The sequence below is a fragment of the Chelonia mydas genome, chromosome 5 (genome assembly GCF_015237465.2).
Source record: "Chelonia mydas isolate rCheMyd1 chromosome 5, rCheMyd1.pri.v2, whole genome shotgun sequence".
NCBI classification, from domain to species: Eukaryota; Metazoa; Chordata; order Testudines; family Cheloniidae; genus Chelonia; species Chelonia mydas.
In genome coordinates this window covers 113304134-113325763 of record NC_051245.2, presented here as the reverse complement: position 1 = coordinate 113325763, position 21630 = coordinate 113304134, and the positions used below count along the sequence as shown (strand labels likewise).

Below are 21630 nucleotides of genomic sequence, written 5' to 3'. Positions count from 1 at the left end.
GGGATCTGAACCTCATGATAAGCAATTGAATCAACTGATAGTATACAATACTACTGCATTACAAAAGTGTATCGAGTAAGGTCTTTTATGAAAAAATGACACTTTGGTGATTAATATCATTGAGAAATATATGCATTAACACTATGTGAGGTATTATGGATACTCACTGATATTATGCTTTGAAGTCTGTGACCAACACAGGGAGAAACCAGGTTTTCTCACAGACAGCAGGGAGGTAGCTATCTACTGTCTCCAAGGTAAATTAAGCATTATCGAAACAATGTAAGTCTGGTTTACATGCAGATCAGCACAGGGATGGAAAATCAACAGGAAGCCTTCCTGCATCTTGTAACTGGGTAAATGGGAAAACAGCATGGTGTCTACATCCCAGCAGGAGAGAAGCTTGGGCTGGGCTTACTTTTCAAAGACTGCATTTGAAAAATTTACTGGACTATACAAAGATAGGGGAGAGAGCTGTATAAAATTCAAGGGGCCAGAGCCCTTCAAATCACAGGACATTGGAGCCTTCAACCAAGGGGGCTAAAGTCTCTGGGAACTATATATAGGTGAGAAACCTGCTTAGACAAAGACTGTAACTTGCTGAAATTAAGTTTTAGTCTCAGAAGAGTATTTTTACTTTTGTTTGCTTGTAACCCTTTATACCTTTACTCCATTATACTTGGTATCACTTAGACCAGGGGTCGGCAACCTTTTAGAAGTGGTGTGCCAAGTCGTCATATATTCACTCTAATTTAAGGTTTCGCGTGCCAGTAATACATTTTAACGTTTTTTAGACGGTCTCTCTCTATAAGTCTATATATTATATAACTAAACTATTGTCGTATGTAAAGTAAACAAGGTTTTCAAAAGGTTTAAGAAGCTTCATTTAAAATTAAATTAAAATGCTGATCTTACGCTGCCAGCCCACTCAGCCCGCTGCCAGCCTGGGGTTCCGTTCACCTAGGCCGGCAGCAGGCTGAGCGGGGCCTGCAGCTAGGACCCTGCCTGACAAGGGGCTGGTAGCCAGAACCCCAGACTGTCAGAGGGCTTAGCGGGGCCGGTGGCCGGGACCCCAGACTGGCAGTGGGCTGAGCGGCTCAGCCCGCTGCCATTCAGCCCGCTGCCGGTCTGGGGTTCCGTCTGCCGGCTCCTGCCAGCCAGGGTCCCGGCTGCCGGCCCCGCTCAGCCCACTGCCGGTCTGAAGTCCCGGCCCTGTCCACATACAGTAGGTATCTACCTTCTCCCTGGTTCTAGCCATTCTCTTCCTTTCTCTCTGCACTGAGATGAAGGTGGGACTGTGCTGAGAACAGGGCTGGGGGGTGAAGGAGCAGGCTGGGGGTTGGGGTGCAGGGTCTGGCCAGGAGCTAGAATGAGGGAGGGGGCTCAGGGTTGGGGCAGGAGGTTTTGGTGTGGAGCGCTTACCTGGGCAGCTCCCATTTGGTGGGAGGGGTGCAGGTGGGAATGGGGGGGTGGGGTGCAGGAGCTCCCATTTGGTGCTCAGGGTGGGAGTGGGGATGTGGGGGGTGCAAGAGTCAGGGCATAGGGTGTGGGGGGCCTGGGTATGTGTGGGGGGTGCAGGAGCCAGGGCTGGGGTTGTGGGGAGGGGTGCAGGGGTCAGGACACGGGGTTGGGGTGTGTGGGGGGGTGAAGGGGTCAGGGCAGAGGGCTGGGGGTGTGGGCTGGGGTCATGAGGGTGCTCCCAGCTCCCTGCCCTGAGCGGCTCACAGTAGGAGGCTGGAGGGGATATGCCCTGATTCCACCCCCTTCCCCAAGGTCCCCGAAGCAGAGAGAGGCGCTGCGGCTCTGCTTTTACCTCTCCCCCGCTTTTACCTCTCCCGCTCCATAGCAAGGGCCGTCAGCTGATCAGCCGTAGGGCAGGAGAGAAGGAGGGACAGGAACCCAGCACGCTGGGGGAAGAGGCGGGGGGAAGGGGTAGCTTGCCTGCCCTGCAAGGAGAGAGCGGGGGGTGCAGGGCGGAAAAGAGCAGGCCGGGCCGGTCAGGATTTTTAGTGGCACGCTGCGGTCTGCCTGGGTCCAGCAAACAGCAGCGTGCCATTAAAAATTGGCTTGTGTGCCGTGTTTGGCACGCGTGCCATACGTTGCCGACCCCTGACTTGGACCTTTGACATTTTGCTTATTAAACTTATTTTTCTTTTACTATACAACAATTCTGTGCAGTGATTTAAGTAAGAGTGTTGGTAAAAACCCAAGTTAAATTAGTGAACTGGAGTGCATTGTCTCTTTAAAGGAGCAACGAACTAATAACTTCTTGAGCCTTCCAGGATAGGATACTGCCGGGAGACGTGTCTGGGGAACTCAGAAGTTGGGGTCACTGTTTGTTACCTGCAGAGCAAGGTTTGGACTGGCAGAGTCCTGAGGAGTTTGCTGGCAAGGCAGACAAGCTGGTGTGTCAGGGAGTTGTGACAGAGCTTAGCAGTAGCAAAACTTACTTGCTGAGGCAGAGAGGGGTAACACAGTAACTCACAATTCTGGGAACCTCAGCAGATTGTCACAGTGGCAGACAGTTTGGGGGAAATTTGGGACTGAGAGGGTAATGGGGGTTGCTCTGCAAAAAGTAACTGGGTTGTGGAAGCCAGGGTGTGACCCGCCCGCTGGCTGTTGGTGTTCCGGCTGTGAGCCATAGCAGCATAGCACCGACAGCATCCAAAGTTGCAGGGCAGGAGGTGACACAACCTCTTACTGGTCTGGCTTGAACCCCAAAGCACCACTCTGAGCGCCGGTATCTCTGAAGTCTATGGGTTTTCTAGGTGCATGACAATTGGGCTTCTTTTATTAAGATGAGTTAATATGGATGGCAGTGCCTAATTTACACTCTATGTTTGAAGATACTTGTCCTAGTCCGTAAAGAAGATTTTCCATACTACATTTAATATCAGCAAAGCAGCAAGCTCTGGGCCTGATTCACAGCTCTTTCCAGTCAATGGAAGGACTCCCATTGAGTTTAATAATGTAGGCTTTGGTTCAGGCTCTTTAAGCATAGCTGGAGTATAAATGATGGAGCAGGATAATATACATGGAAGGGTTAAGTGTTTGTATAAAAAACCATAAACATGACATAAAGAAATGGGCTCATGACTCAACTCAATGCATTATCAGATCTCTGAACAGAAACTGCTAGAAGATAGATCGCATCTCAAGGATGCTATGGACATTTAACGGTGTAAGCTTCCCCGTGTTAAAAGAGGGACACAAGAACATCTAAAAGCACATGATTCAGAGAACCTTACCTTTAACTGTAACCCGGAAAGGCTCTTCTGCCATCCCTGCTACTGTCTGAACACTGCAAACCCATGTTCCTGAGTCAGGGGGCTGGATTCTATTGATATGAAACTTTGCTTCTGAGCGATTGCTAACAAATGAGACGGGCTGAAATGACAAATCATAAGAAGGGTCTGACAAACCTGAACAATGAAAAACCTCCTCCAAGTCACTCCTCCTCCTAATTTAGGGTCTCATCCAAAATCCATTAACGCCAATGGTAAGTCTCCTATTAACCTCAATGGGCTTTGGATCAGGCCCTTAGTATATTGCACATAATCATTACATGTAATATATTACACCTCAGCCAGGAGTTTTCTAGTACAGACAAAATGGCCCTGGTAACTTCTGATTTTGATCTCACTGTTGCTCTGTTATTTCCTGATTACTGCAGCAACCTTCACTTTCCTTTAATGTAGCTTTTAACATGGAACAATAATAAATAAAACTTCCATTTATAATCCCTGTCCTCCCAAAAAATCCCAAAGTACTTCAGAGAAAGTCTCGCTTCTGTTGGCCTCAGTGACAAAACTTCCACTGATTTCCTGCTCTGCAAGTATGAGCCCTCTTCGCCCATCTGTAAAACGTAGCTAACGCTGAAGGAAATCTAACAGCCATTGCACACCAGTGGTTTTTACTCAGTTTTGCTGCTACAACTGTTGAATTAGCAACTACCAGTATATCATCCAAAGAACTCAGCCCTTCTTCTGTTTTGAGTTTTACAAGAGCATTAATTATTCAGTCTTTGCTGAATAGTCTGGGTGGTGAATTCTGAGTCTATATGTGTTGTTCATGAACAGTTAATTTCAGTCATTTGCTATTTATTATTCACTGTGTTTGGCTAGTCATCCAAGTCACATGGTATTTTTCTACTACCTCAAACTATTTAAATAGGGGGAAAAAAACAAATGAAGAATGACAAACAGAGAATAACAAATAGCAAACAGCAAACACTCTTTTTCACAGACAAATATCACGGTTTGTATGCAAAGTAGGGGAATCTGTATGAAGGACAGACATTCCCCCAAACAATAGTGCAAACAGAAGCCTGTTCACACCAATTATCATGAACAGTGAATAAAAAGCAGCACAAACATGGATGAACTTAGCAACCAATGGGAATTTGAACAAATGCTCACCCGCTTTTTCACCATTATACAGCAAGTTCTGGACCTGATTCAGGAAAGCATTGAGGCACATGCTTAAGTCTGTCCCTGGACAGATGACCATGTGCTGAGTGATTTTGTGGAATAAGGATAGTTCCCTGAATTGGTGCCTCTATGAGTCTAGGCAAGTTCATAGAAGCTGGTTGAAAATTTGGCCCTGAAGATCTTGTGCCATTTTCATACCACCAAGGAAAGGTACTTGGTCAAAATGTCTTCAGTGTGCAATAACTAACAAATAAACATAACAATACTAATAAAAATAAGAAACAGAGTAGAAACCAACCAGGGACTTACCTTGAAGACAGTCCCATCTTGTTTCAACAGTTTAAATTCTTCAATAACAGGAAGTGGCTTGCCAGTGGCTATACAAATAGGCTTAAACTCTGTGCCAGAATTGAGTTCCACATGGTCTGGCAAGTGCTTTATCTGAGGTGATACGTCAGCTGAACCTGTGTAAGGAACCCAATATTCACAACATGACATCTGCTGATTGCTTTTCTCCCTCAGAGATAAAACAGAGCAGGTTAAGAGGTTAAAAAAAGCAGCTACAATTCAAATTCCATGCATATGTTGAACAAATTGTAGACCTTAGGTATAGTGGGCCTGATTCTCCTCTTACTTACACAGGAGTAAATCAGAAATAATTCCACCAAAGTGTTACACCAATGTAAAACTAAATCAGAAAAGATTCAGACCCAAAACATACCAAGCACAAACAATATAGCTTTTGCAAAATCATACATTGCATTCTCTGAGTTAATGTGAAATACCCCTGCAGCTCATCATTGCCCAGACCCATAACAAGACAGCAGTAAAATCTGGGTAGGGTAGAAGTGCTACAATCTGATTGTGATCTCAACTGCTCCACACTCCTTGAGCTTGAAAGACCTTGTGTGCCAGGAACAATATATGCATAGGGTATTTTATAAAATAACATGTGCCGAGGGCCACCTTCCCATCTCCTATCTCCTGAGAATTTGAAGGCTACTGTGGGATTACAATAGGGTGACCAGACAGGAAGTGTGAAAAATCAGGACACATCTTTTTCGGGGGTAAGATGGCGGGTATAGTTGCATATATCAGATAAAGCCCCTAATATTGAGATGGTCCTGATAATATCGGAACGTCTGGGCAACCTAGACTAAAACATAGATCCCAACCTTTTGGGACTACTCAATCAGTTTACCAGGTAAAAGCCAAATTCCATGCTGATTTACACCCTGGACAACTCCACTTAATTCAGTGGGGTTGCACAGAGTGTGAATCAGCACAGAGCTTAGCCTCCTGACTCATCTGTGTCAGCCAGTGCCTACTGTCTACCATTCAGCTGTGCAAGTCCTAACTCCCCGTGGAGCTAGTGTTGCTTCAAATCCCAGTCTGATGATAAACTTGGGGTTTAGAGAACACCAAGAGACACTTGGTGCAAGAACACGCCCAGCTGAATGGGACAAAGGAAGGGCAGTGCCCCATGACCCAGCCCTGAGAGTCATCAGTAAGGGCTAGATGCGCAACCCTTACTCATGTCAGTAAGTACTTACACAAGTATTCCACTCTAATGTAGGGAGAGGTATCCTAGACTTGAACTCATAAACCTGAGGCACCAGACATGGTGTGCCTAACAGAGGCTGGCAGCCATTGCACTAGAGCAAAGGTTTGGAAACTGGTCCTGTGCCCTCCAGAACGAAACGGGGCAACTGCCATGGGCTATCAACCATAGGTGGAAATGTTACGCCAGCATGAAGATTTGTTTCAATCACACTGGAAGAGGCCATTTACTACAGTGTTACCTTGCTTTACCTTCTTTTTCACATTGTAGACCACGCCAGCCAAACTGACAGAGGCAGCCCTTAAATCTGTCGCATTTCCCCCGATTGTTGCAATTACACTTGAGTTTACAGTCCGGACCATAAAAACCAGATTGGCACTCTGCAAGCACAGGTATTTAGGGTGAACGTTAGTAACATGGAATGAATAAAAGCAACTTGCTTTGCATGCTACAAATATTCCTCCATTACTTCAGACTCTTATGCACTGGACTCTGAGGCTGAATTTATTCCATCCAGTTCAGTGGTGGGTGCAGCCCATCAGGGTAATCTGCTGACGGGCCACCAAACCATTTGTTTACATTTGCATGGCTGCCCGCAACTCCCAGTGGCCGCGGTTCGCTGTTCCCGGCCAACGGGAGCTGCAGGAAGCGTTGTCCGGCATCCAAACAGTCTGGTGGCCCACCAGTGGATTACCCTCATGGGCCGTGTGCAGCCCGCAGGCCACAGGTTTCCCACCACTGATCCAGTTGGACTGAGTTTGTGAAGGCTTGTGTGCTTAAAGCATCAACACAGGGTCGCGAGGATCATGACAACAACAAAAAAAGAGCAAATCTGCTTCTGTACTCGTCATCCTGCGAAGTCGCAAGCATCTTCAACTCCTAGCGAAGCCATTATTATTTGAGTTGTGCTAGTACCCAAAGGTCCTGTCAGGATTACGGCACCATTGTGCTAGATGCTGCACAGACAGATAGGAAAACTTGGTCCCTGCCCTAAAGAGATTACAGTCTAATATATAGTCAATGGAAGCTGAAGATGCTTGACAGTTTGCAGGAATGGGTACTGAAATAACCCACATTTATCCCTAGAAATATGACAGGACAATTTCTCAAGACAGGGGTGCTGGAACAATTTCTACGGGGCGGGCTGTGGGGGAATGCTGAGAGCCATTTAACCAAACTATAAACCCTGTATATAATGGAAACCACTTCAAGCCAGGAGGTCCGATAGCACCCCTAGTTCCAGCACCTATGTACTCAAGGTTATAGAATATTTTAAATTTCAGTGACAAAACCAGTTAAAGTATGGGATACTGGCAATATTTTGCACTTATACAGAACCTTCCATCTGCAACCTCATATGTTCCTCTTGGGTAGATCTGATTATTATCTCTATTTCACAGATTGGGAAATTGATGGTATGTGGGCTGGGCATTAACAGCCCGGCTCTGTCCCACTGCCATTCCTTTTCTTTTTGTGTTTTCCACACACTAAGCAGCAGCAAACTCTTTCAATGCATCGTGTCTGTGACTGTACCTTCATCACATTCCAGGCCCTTCCATCCTGTAGCACAAGAGCAGCCATAAGGATCTGGTAGACAGAACATATAATATTTGCAGCCTGAGTTCTCTTTACAGCTCTCTTTACAGGTTCTGCCAAATGTATTGTCTCCACAAGCTATAGAAGGTGGGGGGGAAAAAAGGCCAACAGCGTCAAAGCCATGAAAGTGCTAGTTCTTCCAGTGATACATCATTAGGCAACATTAAAGAAATAGAAAAAATGGGAAATAAATATTTTTACCCCCAAATATTGGGTCCATTAAAATCCATAACTATGTCAATCATCAGGCAAGATTCCAGGCATACCCTACGCTGTTGCTGCAGTGAAGATAACTTTAAGCAATGAAAACAACCTTGGATTTTCTTTAAGGTGAGGAAATATAAGAACATCCAGTGCTTTGGATATTCAGGATCAGATCTTCACCTGGTGCAAATCACCGTAACCTCTTTGAATTTGATGGAGCTATGCTGGTTTATACGAGCTGAGGACCTGACCTAGAACTTTCCTTAGAACTTGATTATGGCTGAAATCTTGGACGTTTCCAACCTAGTGTGAAATCTTGGGCTCACTGAAGTCAATGGTAGTTTTGCCAGAATGAGGGCCAGGATTTAACCTCAGGTTTCCAAGGAGAGGTAAGTTTTCTTTCTTTGAGGATGTTGTTCACAGCAAAGGGTCAAGAAAAACCTCCAAATCTGCCATTGTAATTCAGAATAAAACAAAACGCTGAATGCCCCACGTCACATGTGTGACACATAAACTTGAGAGTAAACAGCCATGTTATATCCTTGAGTGACATAAATGGAAGTTATAGTTAAACAAGCAAGTACAGTATTGAATGGACAATGGTCTCTTCCAACACTGTTCTACCAGGGATAACATAATAGATCAGGAGAGTATTTTTATATATAGTGGCAAATGGCCGATGCTATGGTGGTGGGTCCCACGCTTTTCCATGGTGTGATGGGGTCAGGGCACTGCACCTTCCTCCTATTCTTGGGTGTTGATGGCTCCACTAGTGCCCTGGTGGGGGAGAGAAGGTGAGCAGGGAAGGGACCTGGGTCCGCCTCCTACTCCGGGTCCCAGCCCCTTCAGCTTCACGGGCTTCTTACCCTCTTTCCCCTTGGGCAGGGTTTCTCTCGGTCCTTTGTGCCAGGGGAGTCCCTCTGCTTGGGCAGGGTTTCCCTTCCCTTGGTACTCTGATCCTCTGGTCAATAACAGTACTCCTCCAAACTACAGTCAACTCTCCTTCCTTCCTCCTCTCTGACTGAAGCAGGGGGGTTTTAGTAGGTCTCTGGCTGGGCCTTAATTGGCTCCAGGTACTCTAATTAATCTGTAGTACCCTCTCCTCAGTCCACAGGGAGGGGCTTATATGCCTCCCATCTATCACTTTCCTACTGCCCCCTAGCCCTGCTGTACCACAATACAGTATATATGTAGACACACATCTATATATATATATATATATACACACACACATATACACTACTCACCTGCTTGAATTTAAACATACGTGTAAACACACAGACACACACACATGTATGTGTATATATATATATATAAGGGCTCTCAAGAAATTTAAAAAATTAATTGGTTTCAAAGTAACAGCTGTGTTAGTCTGTATTCGCAAAAAGAAAAGGAGTACTTGTGGCACCTTAGAGACTAACCAATTTATTTGAGCATAAGCTTTCATGAGCTACAGCTCAGTGAGCTGTAGCTCACGAAAGCTTATGCTCAAATAAATTGGTTAGTCTCTAAGGTGCCACAAGTACTCCTTTTCTTTTTTTAAAAAATTAATTGTGATTCATTGCACTGTTAATAATAGAATACCATTTATTTCAATACTTTTGGATGTTTTCTACATTTTCAAATATATTGATTTCAATTACAACACAGAACACAAAGTGTTCAGTGCCCACTTTATATTTATTTTTGATTACAAGTATTTGCACTGTAAAAAATATTTTTCAATTCACGTAATACAATTACTTTAGTGTAATCTCTTTATCATGACAGTTGAACTTACAAATGTAGAAGTATGTACAAAAAAACTGCATTCAAAACCAAAACAGCGTAAAACTTTAGAGCCAACAATTCCACAGTCTTACTTCTTGTTCAGTCAAGTTTGTTTACATTTGCAGGAGATAATGATGCCCGCTTCTTGTTTACAGTGTCACCTGAAAGTGAGAACAGGCATTCTCATGGCACTGTTGTAGCCGACGTCGCAAGATATTTACGTGCCAGATGCGCAAAAGATTCATATGTCCCTTCATGCTTCACTCACCATTCCAGGGGACATGCGGTGGTTTGGGTTCTGTAATTTCCACATTGGAGTATGCATCCGATGAAGTGAGCTGTAGCTCACGAAAGCTTATGCTCAAATAAATTGGTTAGTCTCTAAGGTGCCACAAGTACTCCTTTTCTTTTTGCGGATACAGACTAACACGGCTGCCACATTGGAGTGTTGCTCTTTTAAGACTTCTGAAAGCATAGTCCACAGTTCATCCCTCTTAGATTTTGGAAGGCACTTTGGGTTCTTAAACCTTGGGTCGAGTGTTGTAGCTATCTTTAGAAATCTCACATTGGTACCTTCTTTGCGTTTTGTGAAATCCGCAGTGAAAGTGTTCTTAAAATGAACAGCATGTGCTGGGTCATCATCCAAAACTGTTATAACATGAAATATATGGCAGAATGTAGGTAAAACAGAGCAGGGGACATACACTTCTCCCCCAAGGAGTTCAATCACAAATTTAATTAACACATTATTTTTTTAACATCTCTGGAATGGTGGCTGAAGCATGAAGGGGCATATGAATGTTTAGCATATCTGGCATGTAAATACCTTGCAATGCCAGCTACAAAAGTGCCATGCAAAAGTCTGTTCTCATTTTCTGGTGATGTAAATAAGAAGAGGGCTGCATTATCTCCTGTAAATGTAAACAAACTTGTTTGTCTTAGCAATTGGCTGAACAAAAAGTAGGACTGAGTGGACTTGTAGGCTCTGAAATTTTACATTGTTTTGTTTTTGAGTGCAGTTATGTAATAAAAAAAAATCTACATTTGCAAGTAAGTTGCACTTCCATGACAAAGAGATTGCACTACAATACTTGGTAAATGAGGTAAATTGAAAAAGACTATTGTATCATTTTTACAGTGCAAATATTTATAATCAAAAATAATATACACTTTGATTTAAATTACAACACAGAATACAATATATATGAAAATGTAGAAAAACATCCAAAATATTTGATAAATTTCAATTGGTATTCTATTGTTTAACAGTGCGATTAAAACGGCGATGAATCATGATTAATTTTTTTAATCATGATTAATTTTTTTAAGTTAATCGCATGAGTTAACTGCAATTAATCGACAGCCCTTATATATATATATATATATATATACACACATATATATATACACACATACTTATACACTTAATTTCAAGCAGGTGAGTAGTGCCATTGGCCTCAGTGGGACTTCTTACCTGTTTAAAGTTAGCTACGTGTGTAAGTGTTTGCAAGATCAGGACCTTAATGGGACTTTACTTTCCTGAAATTACAGGAGTGAATGTATCTGTTCTATAGTAGCACAGCTCAGATGTCAGATCTCACTGTAGTTCAGTTCTGATGTCTGCAGCACCGCACTACAATCAGAATATTAAGGCCTGAACATTCTGTCATGCATCCCACATGTTAGAGTAGGCCGCAGCAGGCACGTTGACTCAAAGGCAACCGTGGACCCTCCTCTCCTGTGACAAGCAGGCCCTTAAAGCCGCAGTGGTTGGGGCTGGGGTTCCGCTGTAACTCTTGCTAACATTGCTGTGTAGAAACAAATGATACGTCTGAAGAGAGAATGCGTACTTACCCTTCTCACACGTTTTCCCCATAAAGCCTGGAGGGCAAATGCATTCTCCACTATCTTCATGACAGATGCCATTGTTCATGCACACAGGGCAGATTGAGCTGCAGCTCGGGCCCCACTTCTGAGCTGCACAGCCTTTTATGCAAAAAGTATAATAGTAAATTGTTTCCTTTCTCACACACTCACAAACTATACAAATCACGACAATCTGTCTGATCAAAGCGGTAACACTGGCTTTGTATATAGTGCCTCTGATTCATAGGGACCCTAAAGGGCTTTAAAAACCTTACAAACTACACACAGTATATTAAGCATCACTTTGTTCACTACAGAAATACAGTCACCTCCCAAGCGGAACAGGGCAGCTGTTTATCAACGCACTGCAACTCTACACAATGCGTTTAAGAAAGGAAGCAAAGTAGAATTTCTCTATTTGAAACAGCAGGGAGGATTTAATGCAGGAAGAGTTGCACTGTCTGGGCAAGGATATTACGTTGAACACTTCTGCTCTGATAAATGTCAAGGACTTTGACTACAAATACTCAGGAGCTCAGAGTTACATCTGATCTGAAAGATGTGGTACTTATAATATGCCAGCAGGTTTAAGCTCAACATTTCTGGCTTTGTGTCTATGGTTGGCAATCTGACAAAATTTCTGTCACAGTATTCTTCTTTCAAGGAGACAAAAACATATTAGCGCTAATTCATCCACTATCTTTGCTGGAGTTATACCAGCGATCAACATGGCCCACTGTTATCTTTATAAACTGTTTAAAAATAATCAGTAGAAGTGTAAACACAAACTCCTGTCTTGATCATTGTTTACCATTTCCTAGGCTGATAAGCTACTAAGGGCCTGTTCCTGAACTCTGGAAACCAATAGAAATTTTGTCATTGTCTTCAAGAGGAGCAAAGACCAGGCCCTAAACTCCACTACAAGCACAAACATCAGAGTGTGTATGCTAGACCTGTTCCTGCAAGATGCTGGAGGAACTACAGGGAGCTCCCAGGGCTCAGCAGTGTTCAGTATGTGACCCTCTCTCAGTAACTATGCTTCCTATGATCTTCACAGATTCTTCTGATGCAAAGCCATGATTGTGAAGGTGCTGATGGAAAATTCCTGAGGCAGCTCCAATAACAGAGAAACATGACTAGAGAAATCCAGACTTGGGCTGGAATTTTCAGATTTAAGCTTGCATTTAATGCGTCAACGTGGCATTTGGATGTCAAAGGAGTCCCCAAGTCCTCTAGACATCTAAACAGAATTTTCACTGGCTGGCACCTACTAGGAAATCCTATGGTAAAACCTCAAAGACCAAACTCTGGGTCAGAGTCATGTTGAATGAGCTGCCCAAGAGGGCATTTTTGAAAGCTGGGCTCCCACCTTTACAAAAGCAGCATCAGCATGCACACAGTAAGCAGATAGGGCCAAAATCCCTGCTTCGAGTCAAATGGTCTCAGTTTGCACCAACGGAGAATTTGGCCCCTATTTTGCTTTTACAAAGGTTGGATCTCCATTTTATTGTAACACCACTTCAAAACACAAAAACAGAGAATGATCAACACAAAAAAGAGGGAAACTTACGTCTTACTATCAGCCTTGTATAAGCAGAGGTGAAGGTGCTTCCTCCTATGTATCTGGCAGAGTAGACCCCTGCATCCTGTAGCTCAGCCTGAGAGCGGGTCACTTCTAGCACATTTGGCACTTCATGCCTGGGCACAGAGTGAATGAAAGTACCTGCGAGAAGAACATAACAAACATCATAATAGAGCAGAACATCCATTCATCCCTTCACAAGAGGAGCTCAGGTCAGCCAGTGAGTGAAGGCATCTCAGATGAAAGCAAGCTGTCTACCACGCAAAACAAATCTGTTGACCATGACACGGTTGGGGCACAAAACCTCTTCTTTGCCTCTCCTCCAGCCGCCACTGCACAGGAGTTGAACAACACAGTAATTAATGTCTGCAGGGATAGTCGCTCATTGTGCCATCAGTGAACTGCAGAATTCTGCTTGTTTTAGAGGATCAGCTCACCTTGTGCTTTAGCTAGTCAGATGCCAGCTTTTTCGTAGGGCGTGGTACATGTGTAGGTACATTTGCAAACGTTTCCTTTTATGAATAACGTCACTTTGCATGGCCTCTGCTCTATGGTTTCACACTTTCATACATATATAAGTATTGGGCATTAATTAGGCCCTGATCATGTAATGTGATTCACAAACACAGACCCTTACTCCCTTGTGGAATCCTGTTGGTCTCTCCATTCCTTAAGCTCGGGCAGGGGGTAAGCTATGGAGCAATGGGAACCTAAATCATGTAGCAGAGAGAGATCTCAGTCAGATGCCCAGGTTCTGGAGTGCTCAGGGGGAATTGGGAGGGGGGGAAGGGGAAGAGATCTTGGAAGACAGCAAGTAAATGGAAAAAGAGGAAGTGGGGCAGAAGCACTTAGCGCAGCATAGCACTGGAGATACTGAGGGATGCAAGGCAGAGATACACGGGCGGGGAGTTGTAAGATTAAAAGCAAAGGCACAACAACTGGGGAACGGAGAGCACAAGGGATTGTGGAGGGGAAGCAAATAATTTGATCAACTCTGTTTCTAGGGTTGGCAATCTGGCTCCTTCTCTGAGCACTAAATGCACAAGAAATTATGCTTCCTTCAATTGCACAGCAAGAGCATCACCAGTAATTACTTTAATGTAGTGACACAGGTGCTAGGATATCACAGTGATGGATGAGGAGGAAATAGAGAGGGAGAGTCGTTACCGTTTTTGTAGATCACTGCATCTTCTTCCTTTGGAGTCTTTCTGATGAAGGAAATGTTCACATGCTCTCCCTTGTTCACTGTTATAGTTAAGGCCACTGGGAGGAAGGAAGCTGAAATAAAAATGGTCAAAACATGGGCTCAATAACTATAAATATGATCAATGACTGTGATTCCCCTAGGCTGAAAGCTAGAGGATAATCTACAGCAGAATCAACACTGGTGATTTATATGTTTAGATTTCTGGCAAGAGTACACTGATTTCCTTTGCCATCAGCAGCCCCTGCTTTGTGTTTTAGCAGTGGCATGCGGGGGAGGTCATATAGGTGCTTGAACAATAAGGGGGTGTAACTAGAAGCAAGGAGAGGAAATTAGTAATAACGTTAATACTGGCTGGATAACTGGAAACAATTCCTAACCAAGAGAGCCAACCAGTTGTAGAATAATTTCCCAAGTCTTTTTAGCCCTAGGGACATTTTTTATAAATAGACTGGGTAAAGTACTGGGTAAATTTACTAGGAAAAGATCTTTCACTGGCAAATAAAGTTTCTATGATGTAGTGAAATGCAACAAGTGTCAGGACATCAGTATCATATAGGGCCTACTGGAAGACAGGAATAGCAGTGTAGTGCTCAAAATTAGCTCACCACACTTTCCACAAGTACTGAAAGACACCATTCCTTACCGAGGAAAACAGAATAATTGTATTCTGAGAAGGGTTGGCCAACATTTTTCAACAAAAAAATTTTCTATCTGAATATATCTTTTCTTCAAAATCTACATTTTCCAAGGGAAAATAGGCAGTTCAATGCATTTTAAAAAAATTCTTGAACTGGAAAATTCAAAACAAAAAAAATGCACAAAACAGAAACCTACTTTCACACACTTTCCTGCTGTTTTCCAATCTTTTCCAGCTGGAAAACAGTAAATAAGAGTGAAAAGTGAGTTTCATTCATTTTCACACCTTTTTCACCTTTCGTGTCTATTTACCAGTGGAGGAAAGGGAGCAGGGGAGTGAGAAACCTGAAAATCCAGAAACCAATAATGGAAAAAAAACCTCAAAATGACATTTTAAGTCAAAATTACACAAAACTTTTAGAGTAACAGCCGTGTTAGTCTGTATTCGCAAAAAGAAAAGGAGTACTTGTGGCACCTTAGAGACTAACCAATTTATCTGAGCATAAGCTTTCGTGAGCTACAGCTCACTTCATCAGATGCATACTGTGGAAAGTGTAGAAGATCTTTTTATACACACAAAGCATGAAAAAATACCTCTCCCCACCCCACTCTCCTGCTGGTAATAGCTTATCTAAAGTGACCACTCTCCTTACAATGTGTATGATAATCAAGGTGGGCCATTTCCAGCACAAATCCAGGGTTTAACAAGAACGTCTGGGGGTGGGGGGTAGGAAAAAACAAGGGGAAATAGGTTACCTTGCATAATGACTTAGCCACTCCCAGTCTCTATTCAAGCCTAAGTTAATTGTATCCAATTTGCAAACGAATTCCAATTCAACAGTCTCTCGCTGGAGTCTGGATTTGAAGTTTTTTTGTTGTAATATCGCAACTTTCATGTCTGTAATCGCGTGACCAGAGAGATTGAAGTGTTCTCCGACTGGTTTATGAATGTTATAATTCTTGACGTCTGATTTGTGTCCATTTATTCTTTTACGTAGAGACTGTCCAGTTTGACCAATGTACATGGCAGAGGGGCATTGCTGACACATGATGGCATATATCACATTGGTGGATGTGCAGGTGAACGAGCCTCTGGTAGTGTGGCTGATGTTATTAGGCCCTGTGATGGTGTCCCCTGAATAGATATGTGGGCACAGTTGGCAACGGGCTTTGTTGCAAGGATAGGTTTCTGGGTTAGTGGTTCTGTTGTGTGGTATGTGGTTGCTGGTAAGTATTTGCTTCAGGTTGGGGGGCTTCTTGGGAGACAGGCCAGTCTTTCCCTCTGCCATGTACATTGGTCAAACTGGACAGTCTCTACGTAAAAGAATAAATGGACACAAATCAGATGTCAAGAATGATAACATTCATAAACCAGTCGGAGAACACTTCAATCTCTCTGGTCACGCGATTACAGACATGAAAGTTGCGATATTACAACAGAAAAACCTCAAATCCAGACTCCAGCAAGAGACTGTTGAATTGGAATTCGTTTGCAAATTGGATACAATTAACTTAGGCTTGAATAGAGACTGGGAGTGGCTAAGTCATTATGCAAGGTAACCTATTTCCCCTTGTTTTTTCCTACCCCCCCCCCCCCAGACGTTCTTGTTAAACCCTGGATTTGTGCTGGAAATGGCCCACCTTGATTATCATACACATTGTAAGGAGAGTGGTCACTTTAGATAAGCTATTACCAGCAGGAGAGTGGGGTGGGGGGAGGTATTTTTTCATGCTTTGTGTGTATAAAAAGATCTTCTACACTTTCCACAGTATGCATCCGATGAAGTGAGCTGTAGCTCACGAAAGCTTATGCTCAAATAAATTGGTTAGTCTCTAAGGTGCCACAAGTACTCCTTTTCTTTTTACAAAACATTTAGTTGCAAAATATTTTGATACGAAATTAAATCAAGTTTGATTTAATTTCCTTTTGGAAATTCCTGTGGAAAACCTGGTATTTTTTTGAGCGAAAAATTGGAGTTTTCTGACCAGCTCTAAATTTGAGATTCCAGGCCAAACTCTTTCTGAAATACAATACTGGGGGGGAGGGAGGGGCATTATAAAAGCTATCCTACCAAATTAGAAAACTCTGATTTTTCAAACTGAACTTTGGGGATATTCAGATCTCAATCTGGATCTAAACCTCACATTTTAGGCCCATTTTTACTGAGGACAATGAGTTCTAAGGCCTCCTGGCCAAAAGGGCTGAATTTTACCTCCTCCAGAGTCTGCCAAAGCCAATCTGAGTCTCTGCTGGAGGAATCACTCAAGAATGATATAAGCTCTTATGCTCTGGGTCCCATTCTACTGCAGTCCCATTTATGAGGTTAGTTTATTTAGGGTAAAGGATGTGCGGGCTACAGACTAGTATGAATCATGGGGTAAATTGTTCAGACACTTTTCCATTCAGCTACGCTCACTCCCCTTGCCCCCACCCTTTGTACAAACATTCAAGCAAGCACACTTTGGTTTGTACCAAAGATTGTGGAAAGTAAATTTTGGGCCTGCAGCTGAAATTTGTTTACTGAAGTAATTAAATTCATTTTAGATGGAAGTGGAAGTAGTTTATAAATGCTAGGTCAGAAACAAAAGCCAAAGAACAAAAACAACAACAAAAAATAACATGTGGCTTCTGTCTCTATCTATCTGTCCTAGGTATTTAGTACATTGGCTGGAAAAACTTAGATGGAACCAGTTTCCATCAGAAAATGAAGTTCCATTGAAGTAAAAATGCTTTGAGAAATCATATTGATTTTCCCAAAAATGTGTTTAGGAGAAAACCTACAAAAAAAGTCCTGACAATGTTAAACCATTCCATTTCGACATTTTCAGAATGAGATGTTTTGATTTTTCATTTTGAAATGACTTGTTTCCATTTTGAAATGACGTATAAAAACACTTTAAATGCTGTATTGTATTATATGCAGTGTCATTGTAGCTATGTCGGTCCCAGGATATTAGAGAGACAATGTGGGTGAGGTAATATATTTTATTGGACCAATTTCTGTTGATGAGGGAGACAAGCTTTTGAGCCACACAGAGCTCTTCTTCAGGTCTGGGAAACTAACTCAGAGTGTCACTCCTTGTCTCTCCCATCAACCGTAGTTGGTCCAATAAAATAAATTACCTCACCCACCTTGTCTCTGTATTATATTATATACTGTAATATAACATTTTAAAAGGCAACATCAGATGTAATGGTTTGTTGAAATGAAATATTTTGATCAACCTGAAACATAAAAACAAAAAACGTGAATTGTCCTTCTTGGAGAATTTCTAAATTTATGGAGTTTGATTCCATCAAAATAAAGAGAAATTTTGAAATCTTTTGTGAAACAAAATATCCGTTCTCTGCACAGCTCTCATATTTAGGTCCCAATCCTGTAAAAATGTGCCTATGTGCTTAATTTTACATATGCAGGTAGTTCTATTCACTTCAGTGAGACTAGTCATGTGAGTAAAGTTAAGCACATGCATAAGTGTTTGCAGGTTTGGGGCCTTGCACAGTATTACCTAGGCATTAGCATCTGGACTTGCCTGGCCAATCACACAGCCAAATAGGGAATTCTAAGAACTGAATAATCAAATGACTGCTTCCTACAATCAAGAAAATTGTGAACAACCCCAGATTATTGCCAACTCAATGGCTTTCACAAGTAACAAACCCATTTCTAAAACTGCAATCTATTTGTAAACAGAAAATAATGCAAAATTTTAAAAAATAAGTTTCTTGCAACAAGGATTCAACCAGCTCTACTAAAGTGTTCAATCCGAAGACTACATCCACAGCTGGAGCTGGGGGTGTCACTCCCAGCACACGCAGACATACTTGCACTAGCTGTCATTGAACTCACGAGCTAAAAAGAGCAATGTAGGCATGGCAGCATTGGAAGCAGCAAGCAGCAGCATGGGCTCGCCACCCCAAGTCTGGATTGTGGTCAGGGCTGATAGCTCCTGTCGCCGCTCACCACTACCTATGCTACCATGGCTACACTACGTTTTTAGTGCAACTAGCTTACTGAGAGCTACCACAAGTATGTCTGTGCTAGCTGGGACTTGCACCTTATCTCAAGTATTGGGGTGTTCGGTTCAGCGGCTTTTTGTTTTAAATGTAGACAGCTAGTATTAATTGTTGTTTTTCATGAGAAATTCGCTTTACAGTACAGCTTTTATTTTTCCTTTCTATTTTCTTTGTGTGAGTTGTTTAGTTTATCCATGGGACCTTTTCTTCACAGCATTGTTGTAATGGAAAGGAACCCACATGCCTTGGTGGGCTCAGTTCCAACGTATTTTTAGCTTGTGATCTGCATTTAATTAATTATTTTACAATATGAGTCCACTCCTTAAAGAGATACAATGGAACTGAGTTGTAGAAGTGCCACAGCCATCTTTGGCTTACATTTCTATAAATCCATAACCATCCCTTCCTCTGTAGAGAGATTCTGTTGTATTACAATTTTTTTCCCCTTCAGTCACTTGGAATAGATTCTATACTATATATATACTATATGCCCTGCAAGTCTACTAGAGTATATAGGATATAGGAGAACTGTCCGTCTACTTTGAGAATGTTATATGTAGACTCATGCAGAAAAATGTTCTTCCTTTACATTTTCACAGTATAAAGGCCAAGATTTTCAAAAACGAATAGCTTAAGTTAGGCTCTTACATCTCATGCAGAAAAATGTTCTTCCTTTACATTTTCACAGTATAAAGGCCAAGATTTTCAAAAACGAATAGCTTAAGTTAGGCTCTTACGTCCCAATAAAGCATATAAGCATGCACTTAAGCATGTGAGCAATCCCATTAAAGTCAATGGGACTATTCATATACTTAAAGTTAAGCACATGCTTAAGTGGTGTGATGGATAGGGGCCCAAAGCAATTGGTAGATTTTCAAAATTGCCAACCCATTCAAGAGCTCCCATTGTCTTCAACTGGACACACAGTGCACCTTTCAACTCATTTGGTGAGAAGAAACCCTTAGTGTATTCAGAAGCCTTTAAAATTATTCAGACAATAACTGTGGAGAGGAAAAAAGCCTATTTGCCAGTTACAGTAGTTTTTCCAAACCTCAGACCCCTTCCCTGACCCCCCTTTCCTCTCCTTGTGGTCTTTAATAGCTTTGAGAATGTCTACCATGTCTCTTTCTCACCCATCCAGAAGCTTACTAGTCAGTGCACATAATAGACTCTCTGATGAGATCCAAACTCAAACCATATCAGCCAAAGCTTTTAGCAAAGATTATCTGAAAAGTAGAAATGCAATAATCAAGACCCCCAAAATGCCCCTTCCAAATCCACGTACAGCTGGTAAGAAGATTATATCTCCTCTGGGTATAACGGATTTAGCCAGGGTAATCCACATGTTGGGCTCTCAAGTCTTGGTTATTGTAAGTCTCTGTTCCCAGGCACATAACCCTGAACCTTAAAGAGCTACAGTGGGTTCAGAACCCAACATCTCATCTGCTGAGGAACACAGGAAGTCAAGAGAACATCACCCACAACAACCTGCTATCCACACTGGCTTCCTGTTAGATACAAGGCCAAATTCAAGAATTTGGCCCCCATCTTCAAAGTCTTTTGTAGATTGTTACCTGAGGGTCTGCCTCACCTGCCTGATCATGGAAAAAAACACACCATTGAACAGAACAATGGAATTGGCAACCTCAAGAGTGACACGTGTGTGACTACAAGGGACAGAGCTTTCTGGGTGACAGGCCTGAGAATCAGGAGTGCACTGCCAGTAGAGGCCAGAACAACCACAAACCTTATCACCTTCAGAACAAAATGCAAAATCCACTTCTCCTACCTCGCCTGCTCATACCACATTACAACAAAGAAACTTCAGCCCTGCTCACTGGGGAGAGAGAGCAAAAGAAGTGTTGTTATACGTTCACTCTACAATTTCCATCATCTTGACAGTATTAGTGCAGAATAGCGGATTTGCAGGCTGAGTCTGGTGTTTGAACTGTTGATATCATAACATATTGTGCTAAATATTAGTGATGGGTGAACTTCAAAAGGTTTCAATGTTTGCTGAAGTGCAGAAAATTATCTAAAAGTTCTTATGTTTCTCTGGAGCTTATGCCAAGCTCTTTGCTTTGGAACTCAGCCTGGAAGTCTCATGAGATCAAGATACAAATGAGATTTCCAGTATGAATAGGCATGGTCTAGGAATCAGAGCACAGCAATAGCTCCCACCTTTTAAACTCATCTATCTATCTAATACTGTTGCCCACCACATTGGTATCAAAGCACCTCCCACATAAAAGAGATTGGCAAGAGTGAAATTCTTGGTGGACTGTATGGAGTCTCTTGGCTTGTCTACGCAGCATGGCAAAATGCACTAGAGGAATCCAGTTTATAAAGCGCTCTAACTGCTCTGTATAGACCCTGCTGGTGCACTCTAAAATGTACCTAGTTCCTGATATCTTTTCAAGTGCGCCAGCAGGGTCTACAAGGGGCAGTTAGAATGTAACAAGTTAGAGTGCAGTTTGCTGTACTGTGTAGACAAGCCCTCTGGTTTTTCTCAGATGACAAAAATTACTTGGGGTAGGGTTCACATTTTTAAAGTGCTTTGAAGATGAAAGGCCCAATGTAAGAGTTACTGTAGTTATTGCTTTGTGGGTTCAATGAGGCCACAATGGTCTTTCTTGCCATATTTTATTGCTTCCATTTTGTGCTGCTGGGTATAACCAGAAATGGGCAGAACATGCCAAAATGTAAGAGAAAAATACTAACTAAGAACATTAACCAAATGTTTCTGAGCGTCAGAAAAGA

General features: G+C 42.5%; 1 protein-coding gene across 5 annotated transcripts in view; it reads right to left on the bottom strand.

The window, feature by feature from the left end:
* Positions 1–21630, bottom strand: part of TEK (TEK receptor tyrosine kinase) — an 83547-nt gene that overhangs the window by 23171 nt on the left and 38746 nt on the right. For all 5 annotated transcript variants that reach the window (XM_027827793.3, XM_043546759.1, XM_043546760.1 and 2 more), the window contains 7 exons: positions 14177–14287; positions 12998–13150; positions 11416–11547; positions 7525–7665; positions 6243–6371; positions 4740–4894; positions 3249–3387 (listed from right to left, as the gene is read on the bottom strand). In XM_027827793.3, the coding sequence (XP_027683594.1) occupies positions 3249–3387; positions 4740–4894; positions 6243–6371; positions 7525–7665; positions 11416–11547; positions 12998–13150; positions 14177–14287 (960 nt within the window). The remainder of the gene's footprint in view (positions 1–3248; positions 3388–4739; positions 4895–6242; positions 6372–7524; positions 7666–11415; positions 11548–12997; positions 13151–14176; positions 14288–21630) is intronic.